Consider the following 21,136-nt stretch of genomic DNA (forward strand, 5'->3'; position numbering starts at 1 on the left):
AAAAAAAAAAAAAAAAAAAAAAAAAAAAAAAAAAAAACTTCGTGACAGGACTACATTCCTTTATAATGTGAAAATTTTCAATAGAGTGGACAACGTACATTGAACTCAGTTTCATGCCTTCGCACCAATGCTTCAACATAGTTTCCCAGTCCAGCAGCTGTTATAGGAGAACAATGTAAGCTATTTATTTGAGATTATTCCTTTAATGCCAGGAAATACAGAAGGGATTTGCATTAACAAAATATAACTTTTTCGATATATATTAGTAAACTATTTTTTTTTGGTGTACCCAGGCCCCAGGGTTTCCACCGTCGAACACAGTGACTAATTCCCTCGCTGTATTGTAGGCACCTCTTTGGGTGGGACAGCTGGCCTGGAGATTTAAGGATGCTCCATACCCAATGCCAAGGATCGAACCCTTGACCTTTGCTTAAGGATGGATGAGTCCCTTGCCACTCAACCACACCCCCTAGGTTATATAGTAAACTATATATTGATGAGTTAATAGCAACCTGGATCAATAGGACCAGTGGTTGACACAGTTAATATTTGGTCGTCCAGTGTCATATCAGCTTGCAATACCCGTCCAACATCATATGGCTCTGGTGCATAAATAGGTTTGGTAGCCCCTGGATAGGAAACATGCATAGTTAAGTAATAATCAACTTTTTATAATTTTGTAAACACAAGAGGTACATACTACCGAAAAGCTCTTTCAAATATATAAAATTGGTTCACATCTCAATCAATACTAGAAACCAAAATACACATGAACAAAGTCAAGAAACGTGTAAAGCAACCATTTCCATGTTTTGCTAAGAAAGATCAATGTTCCATTAGCTAAATCAATTTTCCAGAATAGGCTGTACAACTAGAAAATGCAATTTGAAAATATCAAACAAAATTCAGGAGCATTGCTTTTATATGTCATGAAAATGCCAACTGCCAAGTACATCCAAATCAAGGGCATTACGACATTTCACCCAAAAGAAGTGCAGAAGAGAAATAATGAGATAAGCAGTCAATCAAACAAGAACTATAAGCAAATAAACATTAAGCCGGGCATGCTTTCAAGTGGATGGGAAAACTTGTGCTCACATACCTGAAATAGGCTCCTTTTTGCCCCCTTCACATGCTAAGCGATACCACTGAATTGAAAATTCTGAAACCTCTGGAGCTACACTTGAACAGGGCTGAATTTGTAAATATGAACCCAGTGCTTCAGTTCCGTCTATTTCATATAGGTTTTGACTGTTCTCCTCACCCCTCTTTCTCATTGCCAACTGAAGAAAAAACAAGTTATTTGTCAGAGCAATTTCATCTCCACCTTACAGAGCATTTATTGTAAACTAATATCTTAGCAAAACCATTTTTTGTAGAAAGTATGAACTTGAGTCTTTAGCATATAAAGTAAGAATGAAACATATGCAGATGGTATTTAGAGAATTAGAGGTTTGCAAAGAGAATACAAAACCTCTTTCTGAAGCTGTAGCGAATGCTTGGACTTCTCTGCAAGCTGAGCTCTCAATGCTTGAAGCTCATGTTCCATATCCATCACCTGTTCCAAAGGCAACAAAAAAAAATAAAAAATAATAAAAAATAAAAGTACTGGCCTGTGAATAATTCTTAAATCATTAATAAAGTTGAAACTTAGTTTCATTTCAACGCCACCCATAGAAGCATGAAGAAAATTTTGTCGAGTGTGAAAAAATGAACATCATTCTAGTTCTAAGGACAAAGCATAAGCATCAAGGTATTGCTACCCATCAGCAGATTTACTATTTGCGGAATTAGGTATTTGCTTCCCCAACAGAGGCTTATATTCCTACATTTTTAGCATCATTTTCCAGAGAATAAATTAAATCATTTCACTTCTACATCATACTAACTCTTCATCTTCATTGTAGCAATTCTTTTTTAGTTTAACAATTACGCTACAACTAATTCCTAGCCACACTTCCACACAAAGGTACTACTTGACAGAAATGAAGAGTAGATAAGTATATTAGTTGTTGAAGGAGACCACTTTCAGCATCATCAAGGAAAAGATCCAGAAAAAATGACACCAATACCTTGCTAGGCTGATGCAGCATTTTGATACGCCTAGCCTCTTGAACTTCCTTCATCAATTCTTCCAAATCCTAATCACTCAACAGTGTACATAAATGTCAATGTCACGACTATTTAAACAAATCAAGGAATAAAACATTGTTTGTCAAGATGTAAAAATTTGAACTTCTATAAGATTATACAGCATGATTATAAATGTTACAAAAGAATAGTACTAAAAAGGTCTTAAAGTGACAATATATTAGGTCAAGTATTCTTGTTTATACTTATGTCACTGTAAATTGAGGTTTCAAAGGAAAATTTGAATTGATTTCAGGTAGTACTTAGGAGAGGTTGCGCCATATTATATGAAAATTCTAAAGTGAAATTAAAAGGATGAAAATTTTAGTCACCTGTTTTCCCGAGGCTCGGGATATTTGTTCAAACTCTTGAAGTGCTTCTTCAACCCTTTGAACCGCTGCTCTTGCATTCTCAATTTCAGCCCTAGCAAAAGCTCTTTCTTCATCAACAAGTTTTTTAGCATCTTCTGAAGCCTGTGAACAAATTTTCAATCAGAATTATTCCAATCTTATGGCAATTCATGGTATCAATTTTTCAATCATTACAGTCTGGAAAATTAATCCTTCATTAGGATAAAATGAAATAGCTGTTTGGATATGAAAAGAAGTGAGATGTCGACCATCCAATCACTCAGAATGATTACTGAGAACAGTTTACTGAGATGAGGAAATATAAAGTGGACTGAACTCATTACAAGTATTGTTCCTAGTTCTCAATTCACTAAAGAATAGAATGGCAGAAGTCTGTTGGAAAACAAACATTGAACAAGAACAGGAAAAAGGTTTTTACTACCAGTGTTGGAGGGATCCCATATGCATAGGTAATTTGTCAGATAAATTTAGCATGCTATTCGCACATGAAAGGTACTTGGATAATGGATGCTCTATGGAAGCCACACTACTGATTGATTTGAAAAGGTTGAATTTAACTATTGTTAATTGTTGCCATGGCCTTAAAGCAGAAGAATCTCCCAAATTGTTTTGCACTTCTTCTTACTTCCTACTGACAATGGAAAGCCCGGATATGGCATTTCAATTCTGGTAATTGAATCAACCACTCAGGCACTGCCATTTTCAGTGGAGGAGATCTTGCAATGTCTGGCTTCAAGGATGATTTTGTTAAGGATATCATCAGGTAAGTGACTGAAGCATAATCTCCATAGTAATTTGAAATTCAGTGGCACTTCGACTAATAATGCTTCAAAACCTAGCATTTGGAGGTTGGAGAAGTAATGATTCAGAGGCAGAAGACTTTGAGGTCACATTCAAGAAAAAATGTTGCATACTGGAGCTTGGTTAGTTGGTTTACATAAAAAGATTTGTCTTGGAGTAGTTTCTATAAAAACATCACTATGAATTTTTTCTTCCAAACTAGAACTGAACTGTTTCTATAACTAATTTATGCCCTCTTGTCAGATAAATACTTCTCTATCAGGCATAACAAACATTAGGGAAGCAGGCAAGAAGCAATTATTAGCTTATTTATAATTCAAATTGCAAAATAAAATGCAGAAGAGGACACAGCATACACCATGCTTTTTTATAGGTGCAAACTATACCATACTCTACCTGCTTAAGAAAACTTGCGAGCTTTTTTACTTCTGACTTTTCTTGAATCAATTCTCCTTCTCTCTCAGTTAATTGAAATGCCAAAGCTTCAACCTGAAAAAGTGCCGAGCATTGAAATGCAATTACTTCGAAAATTTTAGGAGAACTTTAGATCGAACATGAGTCTTGTCCATCCTCTGTGATTCAATGCTTCCAAGTCCTTTGGAGACAAGTGAAGGATCCATTCCAAATTTAAAATACTGACAAGAACATAAAAACCCTAGTCCATTGTCCAGAATTTAAAAACACAAAACTATAAATAAAAGCATGCAGTCAACTAAGAACTAGAAACTCATAACTAGTTTATTTGTAATAACACAAATCTCAAATGTACTTCAAGTTTGTCAAATATCTCAAAACATTTCAGCAATAAGAAAATGTACAATCATCTTAGAAAATTAAACACCAGGACAAAAGGATGCAATTTGGTCAAGCATTGAAATTCTAACTTATCATCCCTGCATTTCGGTTGACTGCATATAATATGATCCTTTTTCTGGACATTCATGAATTACCTAAATTTTCACCATAGCTATTAGCCCACCCACAAAACATTGTTGGCCACTACAACAGAGTAAACAGTGAGTATTATATCTGTCATTTCTATCCTCAAGGAGAACTTATAGACAAAAGAGGCAGTGTATACACCACCTTATTTAACTAATAATTACAATATAAGAGACTCAGAACTAACCATTGAAATAGCTTCTTCAACGTCATCCTTGTTTCTACCTGCCACACGCCCTCTCAAAGCTTCAAGTGCATCTCTGAGCTTCTTTAAAAGAACATGTTTCTCAAGTGAAGCTGCTCCTTTGAGTCTTGCCTGGAGGCCAAAAATATATCTTTTAGTATCATTAAATTCTTAAGGTTGTTGAAGAACATTAGAACTTGTCGGTAGAAATGTGGGCAGGAAAATGAAAATTATAACTATGAAAAGTTAACTTTACTCATTTACATCTCCCTAATTTTTGTTTTCTGTTAACAAAATCAGATATAACAAAAAAATTATATTTCCAGCTAGGTATTGACTCAATTGTGGGACTCTCACTCAATTCCTTATTCACTAAATAGGTGATAAGGAAATTACAGGGTTTCAAGATTAGAAATAGATTCATTTCAGATTAATAAAGGAAAACAGAATGGATGGAATCTTGAAATACAAGTACACCATAGCATATTTCTGCAAATTCAGTAAGTCAAAACCTCATCAGACAATTTGGCAGCAGCAGCCAGACCCTTCTCAAATTTGCTGGCCAGATCACGAACTGAGAGTCGGCTTTCCTGGTCAAGCAACTGAGCAGTCTCTCGAGCAACCACCTCTTTCATTGAGAGTACTTTAGGATCCTCCTTCAACTCCATCGTCTGACTATTGGCTCCAATTTTGTAACTTGGAAACCGGCTCGAATGGAAAATCACATCAGCTGAAACAGGTGGCACTGCATCTTGTTGCATTGTATTGCCAAAATCTCGGCTTACCCTCGTCATAGTTAAAAACCTTCTGCACCAAGTCAAATAAAGAATATAGTTAAAAATGGTAATACATTCTTCTTTCTAAATTAATTTGAAAATGACTTTGAAACTTCAACTTCTAAGGTGGGTCAGAAATCACCAACCGAATCAAAACAACATTTGGCAATTCATCTGAAAAAAAATGTTATAGCGACTCTGTAAAACTTAAACCCCATGATAAAAACAAAAGATTTTTACACAACCCAAAGCCCAAACTCCCTAAAGATACCATCTTTTACCCTCTGTCATACTTAATAAGACAATTGCTGTAAAAATTACCATGTATATATGTATGTGTAAAACATGGGTCAACTATTCCCACACAAACATTATAGCAAACACCTTCTGACTTCATACTATTTCAGGACCCAAGAAAAGAGAAACCCAGAACCCTAACCGCAGACGATATACGGATGATGAAGAAGGAAAAAATAATACACTGAAGATAACAAAGGACTGTACTTACAGATTATGTGTAACAGAAACAGAAACAGAGGTGCAGTTTTAGCTGATCTTTTTGGTATTCGTATGTGTTGTGAGCTGAAAAAGTGAATGGAAATTGTTTGGATCAGTCTGCAGGTCTACGTTTGAATGGCTTGTCCGGGAGAGAGAAAGTGTGAGGAGAGAGAGAGAGAAAGACTTTGAGTACGCTGATATGGAAGTTTGTGAGAGAGAATATATGCGCAGAAATAGAGAGAGAGAGTCTCGGATGCTTTTTAAAAGTTAAGTAAAGAAAGAATGGCCGCCCCCGCCCACCCCGGCAAATTAATTACATTATGACTTCAATTTACGTGAGAGTCACAGTTTAACTGAACATGGAAAAATGTTAAATAATGTTTGACACAAAGATTAAAACCATGAGAGGGGTCACACTGAAATTTAAATAATACATCATTTTCATATCTAGCACAACAAACCAAACCCACCTAGGAATTTGATCGAGCTATTAACATCTAACAAGATGCTAACTAAAGTGGAACGAGATAAACAGTTAACATGGTACCTCAATCATATATAGATTTAAGAATACCTAACGACTAAGAGCATCACCACTAGCGCATAATTAAGGGTTTATGTCAAATTTAGTGTCACCATGGCAAGAGAGAGAGTGGGAAGAGTGCTCTTGCAAAACAAGGTTCATAGCACAGTGTTTTCTGTCATCCTCATTGCCCCACCATCCTCTATTATGGGTGTTTCGCGCACAACAAGCGCTCGATGCAGGCACGTGTAGTGCACGCGCCTGCTGGGCGCCTGACAACTTCAATTTTTTATTTTTTATTTTTAAATTTGATTTGTTTTAATTTTTTTTCCTCCCCAACCATTTTTCTCTTTCATAATCACACTTACAAAAATTCCTCAAAAATCTCAAAATAACCACACTACTAAGAACATCTACATTGATGCATATTGAGGGGATAATGCCAGACACCAATGCCACGTGGAGAAGTGAGGTGAGTGAGTGAGAAGGAAGAAGTTGCTCCTGCAAATGAAGAAATAATACTGAACAATGGGACTCACTCCAATTAACAATACAAGTGACAGCCATGCGTGGCTGTCACTTTATGCGCCCAGCGGGCGCGTGCAGTGCACGCACGCGTCTGGTGTGTCTGACAATGTTATTTTTTAATTTTTTTAAATCAAATTTGTTTTTTTTTCTCCCATCCCACTTTATCTTTCCTAATCACACTTACAAAAACTCTTCAGTAACCGCGAAATAACTCCACTGATAAGGATGCTCTAAGATGACATTAGATAATAGATTATATGCTTATATGTATCATATTGAATCGTGATAGGAACAAGCACACGAAACACATAGGATACATACACTTGCCGTATTTGTAATCATTTCGTACATTATAACTTTAAAATAGCCAATAAATATTACTCCGTATATTTTTAATAGAACAAAAGGAGGATGAACTTGAATACATTCCACTATAAAACTTTGAGAACTCCAAGCTAATCAAAGTCGTCATCTTCTTCTACATTGATATGTTCTATTGATTTTACTCCCTGATAAACTCAAATTAGACCAATTGTTCCATGTTAGAACCATATTATTCGTATTTACACTAACAACAATACAGTCAAACGACTTTTTAGTTATTTTAATTGTTACTCGAAATGTACAATTTGATATTGAAAAAAAAAAGTTAGATAAATCATTAAATTTTATGAAGGAAAAAGTTCTTATTAAAATAACAACGTTGCAAGTACCACAACATATAGTGTGTGCACATATATATATATATATATATATATATATATATATATATATATATTAGTGATGTATGTTTAAAATTTTTTTGTTTTTAAAGCAACATATTTATACCAATCTTGAGAAATGTGCGGGCGTTAGTTAACTATAGAAAATGCTCCAAATTGTTCACATTGACAGATAAACTAGTCACAAAGGTGGAGTTTGGAATAAGAGATAAGGGATTGAGTCCCACCAATGATAGTGTAATCGCAACCTCTCAAAGTGAGTTATCATGATTTACATCATTTCAAATGTTTTGTCGTGCCTTTGGATTGAGGATTCAACATTTTGGGAGAAGAAAATGCTCCAAATTTGTAGGTAAGAAACATAAAATTAGAGGAGACAACCAATATGGTTATGTTTTTAATACAATATTTGTACAACATATAATTTTAAGTTGTTTAATACTCCTTATGTTAAATGTGGAATTTAAAATATTTGTACATAATAAGGTCGGTTTAGTTAATTAACATTGTACAAATAGCAGTACATTGACTTGGAAATGTGTGGAGTATGCTTTATAACTTTTATTTAGTTGTTAAAACAACAACATAAATACGGATAATATTATAATATTTTATATAAGTAATTAAGTTCTACTTTGGACGGCTAATTTCGTGGTATACTCCTTTGACCTTTTTTTTTTTTATTTTTTTATTTTTAGGGGTACTCAACTAAGACTTGAGTATCTTTTTTTTTTTCTTCACCAAGATTCTTCTGGTATGCCCATATCATCATGAAAGAGCTTGTTGCTGGCCTATATGAGTGGATTGTCATATTTACTCCAAGTCCAGTACCCTTGAATGGCAAGGTTTGTTGAGTATATTTTGTTCATGGTAAATATTATAAGTATTATTCTCTAATATTGTATAATTATTTTTTTGAAAATCTCAATTATAAATTGTTATGGACTCTTTCGGACTATCATTCCCTCTCAAATAACAATCGTTATATCGTGGACCAGGGTCCACGGTGTACTGAGAACCCTGGTCCAAAATGACGTCGTTTCAAATGTTAGTGGACGGTGGACGCGAATGACTTCAGGGAATATACATAATATTGACGCAACTACACAAAAATCATCCTCCTAACATTTGGATACACAAAATGCGTCACAACATATGTTTAAGTAACCCTAACATACACAGAATATTCCCCCCTCATTCTTCTGATAAAAAAAGAAAGTAACCCTAACATGAATACATAGAATCGTAGTCTACAATACACATAATGCATTTGAATAATACACAAAAAATAAAAACACCAAATACACAAACACATCACCCATGTGTTTAAGTACCACTAACATGAATACACAGAATCCTTGTTTAAAATACACAGAATGACTTGAGAAAATACACAGAATATTGACACAACAAAACAAAAACCATCCTCATAACATTCGAATATACAAAACATGTCACAACCTATGTTTAAGTATCCCTAACATGAATACACACAATCATAGTCTACAATACACAGAATACCTTTAAAGAATACACAAAACATTAACACAAATACAGAGACCGACCAAAACGAGAAACGTGATTTCCAAAAAAATAAACTATTTGGTACGGTTGTGCACCCTGTTCCACGATATAAATAGCCTTTCACGAAAGTTTGGGCTTTAAATTACAATTACCTTGCAAAGCCCAACATTCCTGTAACCGGCCCATAAGTAGACAAGTAGGCCCGTAAAGTTCAAACCCTAATAAAGAGAGCTAGGGTTTTGGCAATAGAACTCTCTGAGTATCAGGAGGTTGCCCTTACAGAGCCGTCGGGTCGAGCGTTCACTCTTTCTCCGCAGCTAAGCAGGCAGCTTCCCAAGCTCGACAATGGCCGTAGGGTAATCGTTTACTTCAATCTCTCATTGCCTCTATTCCAACGTGTACATACAAATTATTATTTGCGTGTATTGGTACTGATATAATCCATATGCATTGCTGTTGTATTGCGTTACAGTAAGAACAAGAGGATCTCCAAGGGGAAGAAGGGAGGAAAGAAGAAGGCGTAAGTAGCTTCGGTTTAATTTCCGAAATCTGATCATTGAAAAAAATTTATATCTATATATAATGCTTTGAAGATTTAAGAATAAATTTTTGGATTGTTTAATTTCGATTTCAACTTTTTATTTATTTACCTCTCGGATGAAAAATAGAGCTGATCCATTCGCCAAGAAGGACTGGTATGATATCAAGGCTCCGTCAGTGTTCAGCACCAGGAACATCGGCAAGACGCTCGTTACCCGTACTCAGGGTACAAAGGTAAACTGAGTCTCCTTTTAGATCTAGTTTCTGTTTAATTATAGTTTTTTGTTTATTATGTTATCCAGCCATTATTTCTGGGCTAGAAAATGTGATACTTTTGATCATTAAAAATTTAAAGAGGTAGGAGTAGCCTTTGGCATGTTCATTCTGTGCAAATTAATTATGGGATTAAGGAGAGTTGCTGTGAAATCTTTCTGAAAAGAGAAATACATTAATGCAGAACATAATTTTTTGATTGTTTGTCAAAGATTATATGGCTTTGGAATGCAATATTTACTTTCAGATTAGGTATTAGTAATCTGAATAACAACTTGTAATTCATTAAGCATTTGTGCTCTATTATTTCAAATTCTGATGTTTTTTATTTTGATTCATTGTTGTGGAATGGATTAAAAAGTAAATGATCAGGAACTCATTTCCTTTTGTAAAATGGTTTTAATTCATTCATTTTTTGGGGTATTAGTTTTGCTTTCTCTTCTCATAGATAGAACTCACTAATAGTTGGCTAAATACTTTTGTTGTGTCGAAGTTTATTTTATTTGATTTTATTCTTTGGTGGTTGATTTTGTTGACATTTTTGGCTGTGGCATTATCTTCTATTTCAAAGCACCCCAAACTAATTTTTTTATTATTTTCCCATTCAGATTGCTTCTGAAGGTCTGAAGCACCGTGTGTTTGAGGTATCATTGGCGGATCTCCAGAATGATGAGGATAATGCCTTCAGGAAGATTCGTCTTAGAGCTGAAGATGTTCAAGGAAGGAATGTCCTAACAAACTTCTGGGTATGACAGTGTCCATGGTGTTTGGTTTGCTGTTCACTCAAATTTTCTGTTCATGATTCTAATTTGATTCATCCAACCTGGCAGGGTATGGACTTCACAACTGATAAGTTGAGGTCATTGGTGAAGAAGTGGCAATCATTGATTGAGGCTCATGTGGATGTTAAAACCACTGACAACTATACCCTGAGGATGTTTTGCATTGGATTTACTAAGAAGCGTGTTAATCAGCAAAAGAGAACATGCTATGCTCAGTCAAGCCAGATTCGCCAGGTAAATTATATGTGCATGATTAACAATCAAGTGTGTGTATATATTCGATAGAAGCTTATTTTCCTTGGTAGCGACTGAAATTATATTTTAGAACCTATCTTTGTTAATGGCTAATGATTTTGAAATCTAGAGGCATATGTTTATGGTTCTATATAAGAGGTCTCAGGCTTTCCCACTTCCACAACTTGTACCAAAAAATATTGTTTAGATCTGTTAATTAAATCATTCTGTAGTCCTAGGAGTGTTATAAGTTCCTGATAATTTTTACCACTACAACCCTTTTTAGATTAACAGATTATTTTTATTTTTCCTAGATCCGCCGCAAGATGCGAGAGATTATGGTGAACCAAGCACAATCATGTGATCTCAAGGATTTGGTTCTGAAGTTCATTCCTGAGTCCATTGGCAGGGAAATTGAGAAGGCTACTTCAAGCATCTACCCTCTGCAGAATGTGTTTATCCGCAAGGTCAAGATCTTAAAAGCTCCCAAGTTTGACCTTGGAAAGTTGATGGAGGTAAGTGTTTTTGGCTTTTTGCCAATTAGTTCCCCTTGTTTGAGTGATATAATCCCTTTTCTGTGTAAAAGATCGAATATATGTTATCACATCCAGTATGCTTTTATAAATGGTGTTATCACACTTGCCAAAATATTGTTACCACATATACGTTTAGAAACTTCGTCTCTGAACCTTATCACATTAGTAATATATAATGAATGGTATTTATTTGTTTGATTGTGCAGGTCCATGGTGACTATACTGAAGATGTTGGTACAAAGTTGGACAGGCCTGCTGATGAACCAATTGCTGAGGCAACTGAGCCAGTCGGAGCTTGAAATGGAGTTTTGATTTGATTTTGGAAGTTGTTATAGTTTTCCTTGAACAAGTTGAAGAATATATGTTTAATGTACTTTGGTCTGTTAGACAGTTTTGGGAAGGAGTTTTTGAGAAGCATCTTTCTATGAATTATTATGCAATGGTCTTTATTTATTAGAGATAAAAAAATTTTATGTGCCATTTTTCATCGTGTTATATGTGGGTTTTTTTTTTCCTCTTTTTTTTCTTTTCTTCAAAAACAAGAAACCATTAACTTCAGGAAATTGTTTTATAATTTTTTATTCTATTCCTTGTTTTTTATCTAGAAAATTTGTTTACTAATTACTAACATTTTTTTTTTATAAAAATTATCTTTTAGACTAGCGTTATAATATTCCTTGTTAGTCTAATGTATATGTAATAATTTTATTTGCACTAATTTATATTTATCTCTATATAATCTAAACCAATAACTTATTACATTTACCTAAATTTTAATTTAGATAATATTGATATTTTTTTAGTTAATATTTAAAATATATTTGGATATATACATAACATCTTGTGTGTATATATATTGGTTCAAATGAGTTGAATGATCACTAAAAGATGGGTTGATGGCATTTCTCTTGGTCGTAGATTTTCTGTTGAGTTTCCCACTCCAAAGAGTGTAATTGAAGCATGTGCTCCATCCAAGCTTAATTGAACAAGCCATCCAACTAACAAAAAGCTTAAGTTGATACTTGAACTATAGACAACATGTGCTCCATCCAACTAAAAGTCACTGCACATTTATATTTATATTATATTTATGATATATTCTCCTTAAATAGATCATTGATAAACTAACAAAAAGCCTAAGTTGATACTTGAACTGTAGACAACATGTGTTCCATCTAACTAAAAGTCAATGCACATTTATATTTATATTATATTTATGCTATACTCTCCTCAATGCACATTTATATTTATATTATATTTATGCTATACTCTCCTTAAATAGATCATTGATAAACGGCGTTTTAGCCTAAGAATGTTACTCCGTATGATTATCTACAATTGAGTGCTTTTTTTGGTGTTCCCTTCCATGTTTGATAAAAAGAAAATAAAATCTAAATATTTTCAATGAGAATTAAAGGGATAATACTCAAAATAATTTCTTAACAATTTCATAATTTTAAAATCAATCATAAACTATCAATTCACTTAAAATATTCAGCAATTGTGTAAATTTTTACTCATTTTACTTACACGATGACTAAAATAAATAAATTTTTACATAATCAATGTATCATTTTAGATTATTAAAATAGTTAATGACCAATTTAAGATATAATTAATAAAAATTTTAGATTATTATTTATGGACTAAATAGTCGATGACCAGTTTAAGAATTATGGAGTATTACATAATTAATAAAATATTTTAGGTATTATGATAGAGACTCTAGAGAGCATATTGGGGGAAATTATCAATAGTTTTTTTGAAAACTTATCAATAGTTAAATAAGTAAAAATGCAATGACATAGTAGCCGTTGTTCAGACCCATAAAATTTGAAACTTCAAATCAGTCCGGGCGAACAACAAACACAGAGCTGGAAACGATGGGGGAAGTAGAAGGGCCGATGCTGAAGCTAACTATGGAGAAGGGGCCGCTAGCCGGCCAAGCCGTGGAATTCAAACCCGGAATTGCCGTTCGGGTCGGCCGGGTTGTACGGGGAAACAATCTCACCATCACAGATTCCGGCATCTCCTCCAAACACCTCACCATCGAATTCAACTCCTCAGATGGAAAATGGTTCATCCGCGACCTCGGATCCTCAAACGGCACCTTTCTCAACGACGGCAAGCTCGATCCATCCTGCGCCGCTTGCCTCTCCGACTGCGACGTCGTCAAAATCGGCGAGCTAACTTCTATCAAGGTTCAGATCGGAGATACCGCCCGTGTTCCTACTAGGTCGAGGCGAAACGCCGGTAGGAAAGCGGCAATTGACACCGCAACAAGCGATGCGGCGGCGGAGAATTGCGAATTAGGGTTAGTGAGTGAAGATGCCAATCCCGCATCTACTAGGCCAAGGCGAAACCCTAGGAGGAAAGCGGCCATAGATACAGCAAGCGACGACGGAAATGCGGCAGTGAAATGTGAATTAGGGTTAGTGGGTGAAGATGCCAAGCCAAGGCGAAACCCTAGGAGGAAAGCAGCCACAGACACGGCAACAGCGGACGACGGAGATGCGGCAGAGAAATGTGAATTAGGGCTAGTGGATGAAGAATTGGGGAATAATAACAAGGGGAAGACAGGGAGGCCTCCTCGTCCTCGTACTCGGGCTAAGACTCAGGCTCAGAGGGACAGTGAAAGCGTCAAGGTCGAACTTCAACCTGAGGGTATTGGATTGGAAAATGCAGACATTAGTATGACAAGGAGCTCGAGCAAGGCAGAGAATTTCGATGGTGGGGCTTCTCAGGTTGAAACTGGTGACAATGAGATAGTAGAGAATTTGAGTGCGATTGAAACAGCAGCACAATATGCAGATGAAAATGGTGATCAAAGAAGGACTAGGAATGCCCGGGGGAGAGGAAGAGGAAGAGGAAGAGGAAACAGGGAGCTAAGAAACCTTGTTCCAATTGAGCAGCCTCTGGCAAAGCCAAAAAGGGTCACCAGAAGCAAAAAACAGATCAATTTACAGGCAGAGAGTGTTACCACGGAAGAAGAGGAGGGAGCAGCAAAAATGTCAATATCTAAGGAGCACGCACAATGTAAAGTTGAGGCAATTCGAAGCATGGAGGAGGAAAGGCAAGTGGAAGGGTATAATGCAGTGGAGGAGCTGGCGAATCTAAGAGAAGAAGGTCACAACGGTGTATTAAATACCTCTGGTGCAAACAAAGATGAAAATGGTGTTTTGGAGCGAACTAAATGTCAAGATGAATCAATTCAACATATGGAGGAGGATGGACAAGTAGAAGGGAATCATACAGTTGAGGAAGAAGAAGCCTGCCATGGTTCACCCAATGTATCCGGTGGAAACATGGGCAAACATGATGTTGAAGAAGTGAACTTGGAAATTTTGACTCTAGGAGAGTGGCTCGATTATTTGGAGATTTATGTCCCAAAACAAATAATTGATGTCACAGAGGAGATGATATTGGAAATGAGAAAAAAGGCCGAGAAATTGCAAGAATTTATGCTGCATCAGAAGAACGCCAAGGAGAACACGTAGCAGTTATGGAGTAGACTGCATATCACGGTGGTTGGTAAATGCCTTTTAAATTTATCATGGACATATTAGATCTTAATTCAAATGTGTCATGCTCATAGGATTATCTTCTTATAATCCTTTGATTCACTTTATGCCCCAGTGTTTGTTCTCCTATTTGTACTTGGTAACAAAAACTTTTGTATTTTAACCATTGTCCTATATACATTGTCTTTCTCTCAAAATGCTCTAAGCTTAAATTGTTACCACTTCTGGGTTTAATTTCATTTCTTTCATTAGGTAAACAGCTGATCTGGAGAATTTGCTTTCTGTGATCTATTTGTGTAATAGCAGAATTGTAACTTGGATAACTGTAGGTAACAGAATTGTACTGACAACTGTTTGTTGAAGTGATCAAATGAACCTTTTTTTTTTTTTTAGAATAATGATCAAATGAACCTATTCATTCATTGACTAAAGAATTTATACTGCCAATCTAAAATTTTCTTTCTGTTATAGTTGGCTTTCTGTACATAATCCTAGAGATACATCTTTTTAAGATGGGGCACTTCTTGAATTAAAGTGCTGCCATAAACACGGATATAGAATCCGTTTAATCAATTAACTGCTCTATTTATCTCGTCTTTTCGCTGTATTTGATCAACGCCTAAACAAATTAAGGCTGTTTAATGTTTTAGAAGTTTTTTGGTTAGGCATTGCTGCCAATTTGGTTTTCTGGGGAATGATTTAGAAACAAGCCTTTGATGTTGTTGTATATTTACCTTGCACCACTTCATTAACAATATATTGTTTTTGAGGCAATGTTTTGAAAACTAAAATGTAGTAGTAGTAATGTGATTATGGGATGACTATTGAAAAAAGTAACACTTATTTATCATGGTTTATGGCAAATTATATGAACATGGTCTACCTTGCATTATGGACAATGATTCAAAATAACATTCAAATTATGTCACAAATTATATACTTAAGTTAATTTCAGTACTCTTATTCTCTGGATGCTTACTTAGCTGAACCTTTTGCATCCCTAAGGGTTATTATGGGTTATAACTATCTGAACTCCAAATTATTAAGAAAAGGGCAGGGGGTGATGATCAGAGCAATGAAAACAAAAAGGAATCAAATCCAAACAATAGCATAATAGATGTATAAAAACATGAAATCAAAATGCAGTCCACAAGGGATTCTAAATAGACAGAAGATCAAGAATCAAATCTTGTTTAACTCAAAACAGGAAAACTAGATGTGTGCTAAGGTGGAGGCTTGTGCATCTTAGGTGCTTAGGCTGTTGTAGGCAAAACAGCTGTTCCAGGTTTACGGTTTGCAAGCGGTCCATGACATCCAAGGAACTGCAATACAAAAGGAAATAAATTTATTATCATACCATGATTCCAACAGCCAAAATAAAAAGATCAAAGCTTGAAATGTGGTAATGTCATAGTTAGAAGCAGAATACCTTAGCATTGACACCATCAGGTACAATGCGATTCTCCTTCTTGAAGTTCACATAGTCAGTACGACTGAATTTGGTGAAACCCCTGAAAACAAATAATAGAGAATGATCTAAGCAATCATTCACAGCTAGCTAGTGTAGTAATTAAGGTTCATAAATATGCTTATCAGTTATCACAGATTGAAAATTGAAGCAAGGTAAATAAGGCTGTAAGCTGTGTGTCACAAAAACATAGATCGATGCAGATTACATACCATTTCCTGCTCACAATGATCTTTTGACGACCAGGGAACTTGAACTTTGCACGGCGCAAGGCTTCCTGTGCATTGTTGCCATTGGCATCCTTGCAACGAACAGAAAGAAGAACCTGTCCAATGGCAACACGGGCACAAACACCCTGAGGCTTACCAAAAGCTCCTCTCATGCCAGTTTGGAGCCTATCAGCTCCAGCACACGACAACATCTTGTTGATACGCAACACATGGAAAGGATGAACCCTGACCCTAAGGTGGAAAGCATCCTTCCCTGCAAACTTGGTCATATACTTGTTGCAAGCAATACGTGCTGCTTCAAGTGCCTCACTGGAGACATTTTCCTTCTCCCAACTGACCAAATGCACACAGAAGGGAAATTCATCCACTCCCTTTTTCTTCATCCCCACATCATAGATCCTAATCTTTGGATCTGGCACACCACGGCAGTACCTTGATTTTGGGTAGGGCTTGTTCTTAATTTGGCGATAACACCTAGCTGGTCCTGAGGATTGGGATTCAAAACAACATGAAATCATTATGCTTTGTGCAATAAAGCATATGAATTGTGTGTGTATATACAGTACATCAAGCAACTCAACTCAGTCTTAAACAGAATATTTCATTGGTAACAACAAGAACTGTATAAAAGAGCTTTGCAGATAAAAGACCAAAACCAACACAATAGACTTTATAAAAGCTCCGGAATAATAAAACTACCAGGAACACTGTATTAATATAAAGTTTAACTGCACATGATGGGGTTGGAAAAAATCTCCATATTTTGATATGGTAAAACAATCAATAAATTTACTTATTTATACTGTTTCTCCTTATTGTTCCAAGGATAAAACAAAGTCACTATCGTGAACAACCATGGGATTACAAAATTTAAGATGCATTATCCTCCAAGATGAGATGCATAAACGAAACTAATAACTACTTAGAATAATGATTAATTGCAGTTCCAGAGCAAGAATAATTGCATGTATTATTCCTAAAATTCCCTAAAGAAAGCATTCTCGAAAAAAAATAATATAAATTTAATCAATCAAATGAAACCAACGAAAAGAAAAGAAAACAGCAAAGGCTTCAATCATTCCTTCCTTCGTTATATACCACAGTGAATATAACAGGACAGAAAAGCCTTAAAAAAAAGCATATATCGTTTCAGAAAACTCAACAATAACAAAGCGCAATATCTAAACATGTATGAATGGAGGGAGAGGGGTGAAAGAGAGAGAGAACTGACTTCTCCCCATGACGGCAGGTTCTCCTCCTTAGCTGATCTGCGGCTCAAAGAATGGCTGAAATGCTAACCTTTTAAGATTTATGATGGAACAAACCTATAAAAACCCTAATCGGAGGGGTACTATTGGGTCATATGGGCTTTCATATCAGACTTGAATAGGCCGACTCTAAAATGGGCTTAACTTGTTGGACCCAAACACTATCACTCCTTATATCATGAATCATGGTCCAGAGTGTATTGTGCAAAAAATTATTGTGTGGACCATGTGTGGACCATAATAAAATGTGCATTTTTAATGTACTAAATGTACATTATTTTTGTACTAAATGTACATTATTTCTATAAAAATAATGTACATTCAGTACACAAATAATGTATATTCTCTGAATACAATGTACATTATTTTTATATTGAATGTACATTATTTGATAGTGTGGTCCACACAATAATGATTGGCATTGTGGACCTTAGTATATGTATATAGACAAATTATTGTGTTGGCCATAACAAAAAAGTCTTATTCGTGTATTGAATTATATTATATAAAATAATGTACTTTCAAAATTCAAATAATGTATTTTTTCCGAATACAATGCATATTTTAATATATTAAAAGTACATTATTTGTGTACTAAATATACATTATTTGATATTATTGTCCACACAATAATAATTGATGTGTATGTGTCTTATGTTGGTGTCTAATTCAATTAACGAGACTTGATTGAAATTATTTTTAATTTAATTTTTTATAATATTAAGTTTGGCATTAATATACAAAATTAATATAATTATAAACTACACTAAAAGTATTATTGTACACAAAAAATTAAATTTAAAAATAATATAAATAAAGAAGAAACCATTGATTTGACCGATGAATAATAAATAAGACAGATAAAATATGACAAAATCGTATGTTATGAATTTACCTGTCTTGTGTTGTGAATTGTGATTCTTTGCTATCAGATTAGAAAGTAGAAACAAAAATCTGAGCAGAGCAATAAGCATATAATGCACTGTTATATATTAAGACAGACAAGTGAAGTGATTCGTTCATAAACTACAACCAAAAATCGTGAGGGATTCAAAGCCAAGAAACAACTGCGCTCCAAATTCCATTTCCTTATTCAAAATATAAAACGAGGTCTTTCTATGTTTTTCTCAATGCTTTCCATTAAGCCAAAAATCTAGCACAAAATGGCATGCAATGCAAATCCTTGCACCATCTAGTTGTCAACAACCTCGATCAATGTGGTCTCGTAGTCGCTAGGTGCTTCAAACCCGTGCAGATTCATCACGGTCGCAGCAACATTAGCGAGCCCACCAGTTGCCACATCTCTGCGGAATCTCGTTCCAGGTGTCAACCCCGGACCCCCAATGGCAATCGGGACCTGAAAATAAGCAAAAATTGCACATTAGAACGCTCATACAGACTGGGGTGAGAAGGGCCGATCCCAAGCCCGAGACGCTGCTCCAATTCCCGAATGCATCAGAAACTAAAAAGCAAATGTGCGTATGTAGCATTAAGAAGAAAATCACAACAGCATAAGTCGGTATATTCAAGAATCTCACCAGCACAAGATTGTATGACCGACACATTTAAAACACACTACTTTCTTACATGAGGATCCCAATAATAAAACATTCCCTATAATATTTAGTCGACCTTCTAGTTTCCCCATGCTATCTTTCTATATCATTAAACTCGGTAGCTTCTTTTAGAAATCTCGTGTTAAGGTTGAAAAGAAGGATTTGTTAGAACTGTGTGTTTGTTACTTCCATGTTTGGTTCAAATTGGAGTAGCGTAGTACTTACCGGTTCGCAAGTGTGAGAAGTAAGGATCTGGATATTTCCGGTCTTGTCAAGAAGAGGCTCTCCCTTCTTGTTTCTCTTCACCATGTCTTCTGCATTCCCGTGATCTGCAGTGACAACATAAATTCCGCCAACTTGTTCAATTGCATCGAGGATCATCTGCAAATACACAAATCAAATTTATTAAAGATAAAAGCAACATAATTAAACTACAAATATTCAGTCGGAGCAAAGAAGCCAAATTATATCTGCAACTCTAGCACTAGGGGTGCATGTAAGAAAAACAAAGTAACTAGTTAGCACCAAATGTAAACTTCAAATTCTGAGATACAAAGACTTCCGAGAACATATGGGTGCATTATAGCCGAGTTGAGTGACCCTCTTAGTTTATAAGATGGTATCAGAGCCTATTTGGCCTACTTTGGGTAAGAGTCCCAAATTGATAAAATAAGAGAGAACATATTGGTTTATAAGGTCATGGGTTAAACTAGCTAATTGGTTGGGTTCAATCTTTTAGTGTAGTTTGGCTCATGTGCATTGTAGCCCAGTTGAGTGACTCTAGCCCAATCTTAGTTTATGAGAGTCGCAAAAAGGTAAGCCAGTCGTAGTGTAGTTTGCAAATCCTTGCGACAATTGTCTTGAGCATAAATCACTAGAGGTATAATGCAACTAAAATAATTAGAGATTCTCGGAGTCATGATCTCAAACTAAATGTTTAGACAATCCCGAGGAAGAAGACAAGCAATGATGGAACCACAATTACCTTGACACCTATATCAGCAGCCTTGCAAGCTTCAATAGTTGCGGCAATGTCTCCAGTATGCCCCACCATGTCACCATTTGGTATGTTAACGCGTACCTAATAAAAACACATCAAATAAGTTCTGTATGGTGCACTTTTCTCGTCCCGTTTCATTGAGCTTTCACTGATTCATCGTGAATTTACCTGGTCAAATTTGCGGCTAAGAATAGCATCTCTAGCCTTTTCAGCAATCTCAATAGCCTTCATCTTTGGCTGGACATTGAATGTTATACCGACATCACTTGGAATTTCAACATACTCTTCCATATCAGCATTAAAATATCCAGAACGATTTCCATTCCAGAAAAATGTGACATGGCCAAATTTAACAGTTTCACTGTCGAAGAAAGCAAGAATAAAGGTTTAAATAATTAATTACCCAAAACTCAAAACTCAAAACTATTCCATAAACAAAAAGTAATAAACCAAAACAATCTGGAAAATAGTTTCTCAAAAGTACCAAAACTCAAGAAAATGTTTTACCCTCCTAATAGCATCTACATCAATGGATAAAACTTGGATATTGTCAGCCCAAATAACTCAAAGATGGTTCTTTGTTAGTGTGGAGGGTAGTTTTTAGTTGGGTTTTTTTTTCTGCAAGATGGAGTTTATAGCACGCGCCCACTTGAGCGTCTGTTGCAGGCCTGCAACCTTTACTTTTCTTTTTTTTTTTTTTTCTGTTTTACTTTTTTTTTTTTTTTTTTT

At 35.4% G+C, this 21,136-nt stretch overlaps 5 protein-coding genes across 5 annotated transcripts in view; 2 read left to right on the plus strand and 3 right to left on the minus strand.

Moving 5' to 3' along the window:
• LOC116017805 (stomatal closure-related actin-binding protein 1-like) overlaps positions 1-5,939 on the minus strand; it is an 8,712-nt gene extending 2,773 nt beyond the window's left edge. The window contains exons 1-10 of the mRNA XM_031258443.1: positions 5,713-5,939; positions 4,941-5,235; positions 4,432-4,560; positions 3,699-3,791; positions 2,463-2,603; positions 2,073-2,141; positions 1,475-1,558; positions 1,103-1,283; positions 513-629; positions 99-157 (exon numbers count right to left, since the gene is read on the minus strand). Of these exons, the coding sequence (XP_031114303.1) occupies positions 99-157; positions 513-629; positions 1,103-1,283; positions 1,475-1,558; positions 2,073-2,141; positions 2,463-2,603; positions 3,699-3,791; positions 4,432-4,560; positions 4,941-5,222 (1,155 nt within the window). The 5' untranslated portion in view covers positions 5,223-5,235; positions 5,713-5,939. The remainder of the gene's footprint in view (positions 1-98; positions 158-512; positions 630-1,102; positions 1,284-1,474; positions 1,559-2,072; positions 2,142-2,462; positions 2,604-3,698; positions 3,792-4,431; positions 4,561-4,940; positions 5,236-5,712) is intronic.
• A 3,292-nt stretch (positions 5,940-9,231) lies between these two features.
• On the plus strand, positions 9,232-11,844 carry LOC116014822 (40S ribosomal protein S3a-like). The gene is made up of 7 exons (XM_031254777.1): positions 9,232-9,355; positions 9,472-9,519; positions 9,668-9,773; positions 10,421-10,558; positions 10,643-10,828; positions 11,143-11,343; positions 11,571-11,844. Exons 1-7 carry the CDS (start codon positions 9,345-9,347, stop codon positions 11,661-11,663), a joined length of 783 nt encoding a protein of 260 aa, XP_031110637.1. The 5' UTR covers positions 9,232-9,344; the 3' UTR covers positions 11,664-11,844.
• Positions 11,845-13,188: 1,344 nt separating this feature from the next.
• LOC116015475 lies at positions 13,189-15,106 on the plus strand. The gene has a single exon (XM_031255555.1). It carries the CDS (start codon positions 13,248-13,250, stop codon positions 14,859-14,861), a length of 1,614 nt encoding a protein of 537 aa, XP_031111415.1. The 5' UTR covers positions 13,189-13,247; the 3' UTR covers positions 14,862-15,106.
• An 855-nt stretch (positions 15,107-15,961) lies between these two features.
• Positions 15,962-17,908, minus strand: LOC116014758 (60S ribosomal protein L10-like). The gene is made up of 4 exons (XM_031254707.1): positions 17,815-17,908; positions 16,566-17,067; positions 16,315-16,396; positions 15,962-16,207 (listed from the first exon to the last, which is right to left on the minus strand). The coding sequence occupies exons 1-4, from the start codon at positions 17,822-17,824 to the stop codon at positions 16,139-16,141; spliced, it is 663 nt and encodes a 220-aa protein (XP_031110567.1). The 5' UTR covers positions 17,825-17,908; the 3' UTR covers positions 15,962-16,138.
• An 898-nt stretch (positions 17,909-18,806) lies between these two features.
• The window catches only part of LOC116016595 (2,3-bisphosphoglycerate-independent phosphoglycerate mutase), a 6,052-nt gene continuing 3,722 nt past the window's right edge, over positions 18,807-21,136 (minus strand). The window contains exons 7-10 of the mRNA XM_031256932.1: positions 20,576-20,768; positions 20,393-20,488; positions 19,633-19,788; positions 18,807-19,208 (exon numbers count right to left, since the gene is read on the minus strand). Coding sequence (XP_031112792.1) covers positions 19,044-19,208; positions 19,633-19,788; positions 20,393-20,488; positions 20,576-20,768 — 610 coding nt within the window. The 3' untranslated portion in view covers positions 18,807-19,043. The remainder of the gene's footprint in view (positions 19,209-19,632; positions 19,789-20,392; positions 20,489-20,575; positions 20,769-21,136) is intronic.

The sequence above is a fragment of the Ipomoea triloba genome, chromosome 4, assembly GCF_003576645.1.
Source record: "Ipomoea triloba cultivar NCNSP0323 chromosome 4, ASM357664v1".
NCBI classification, from domain to species: Eukaryota; Viridiplantae; Streptophyta; class Magnoliopsida; order Solanales; family Convolvulaceae; genus Ipomoea; species Ipomoea triloba.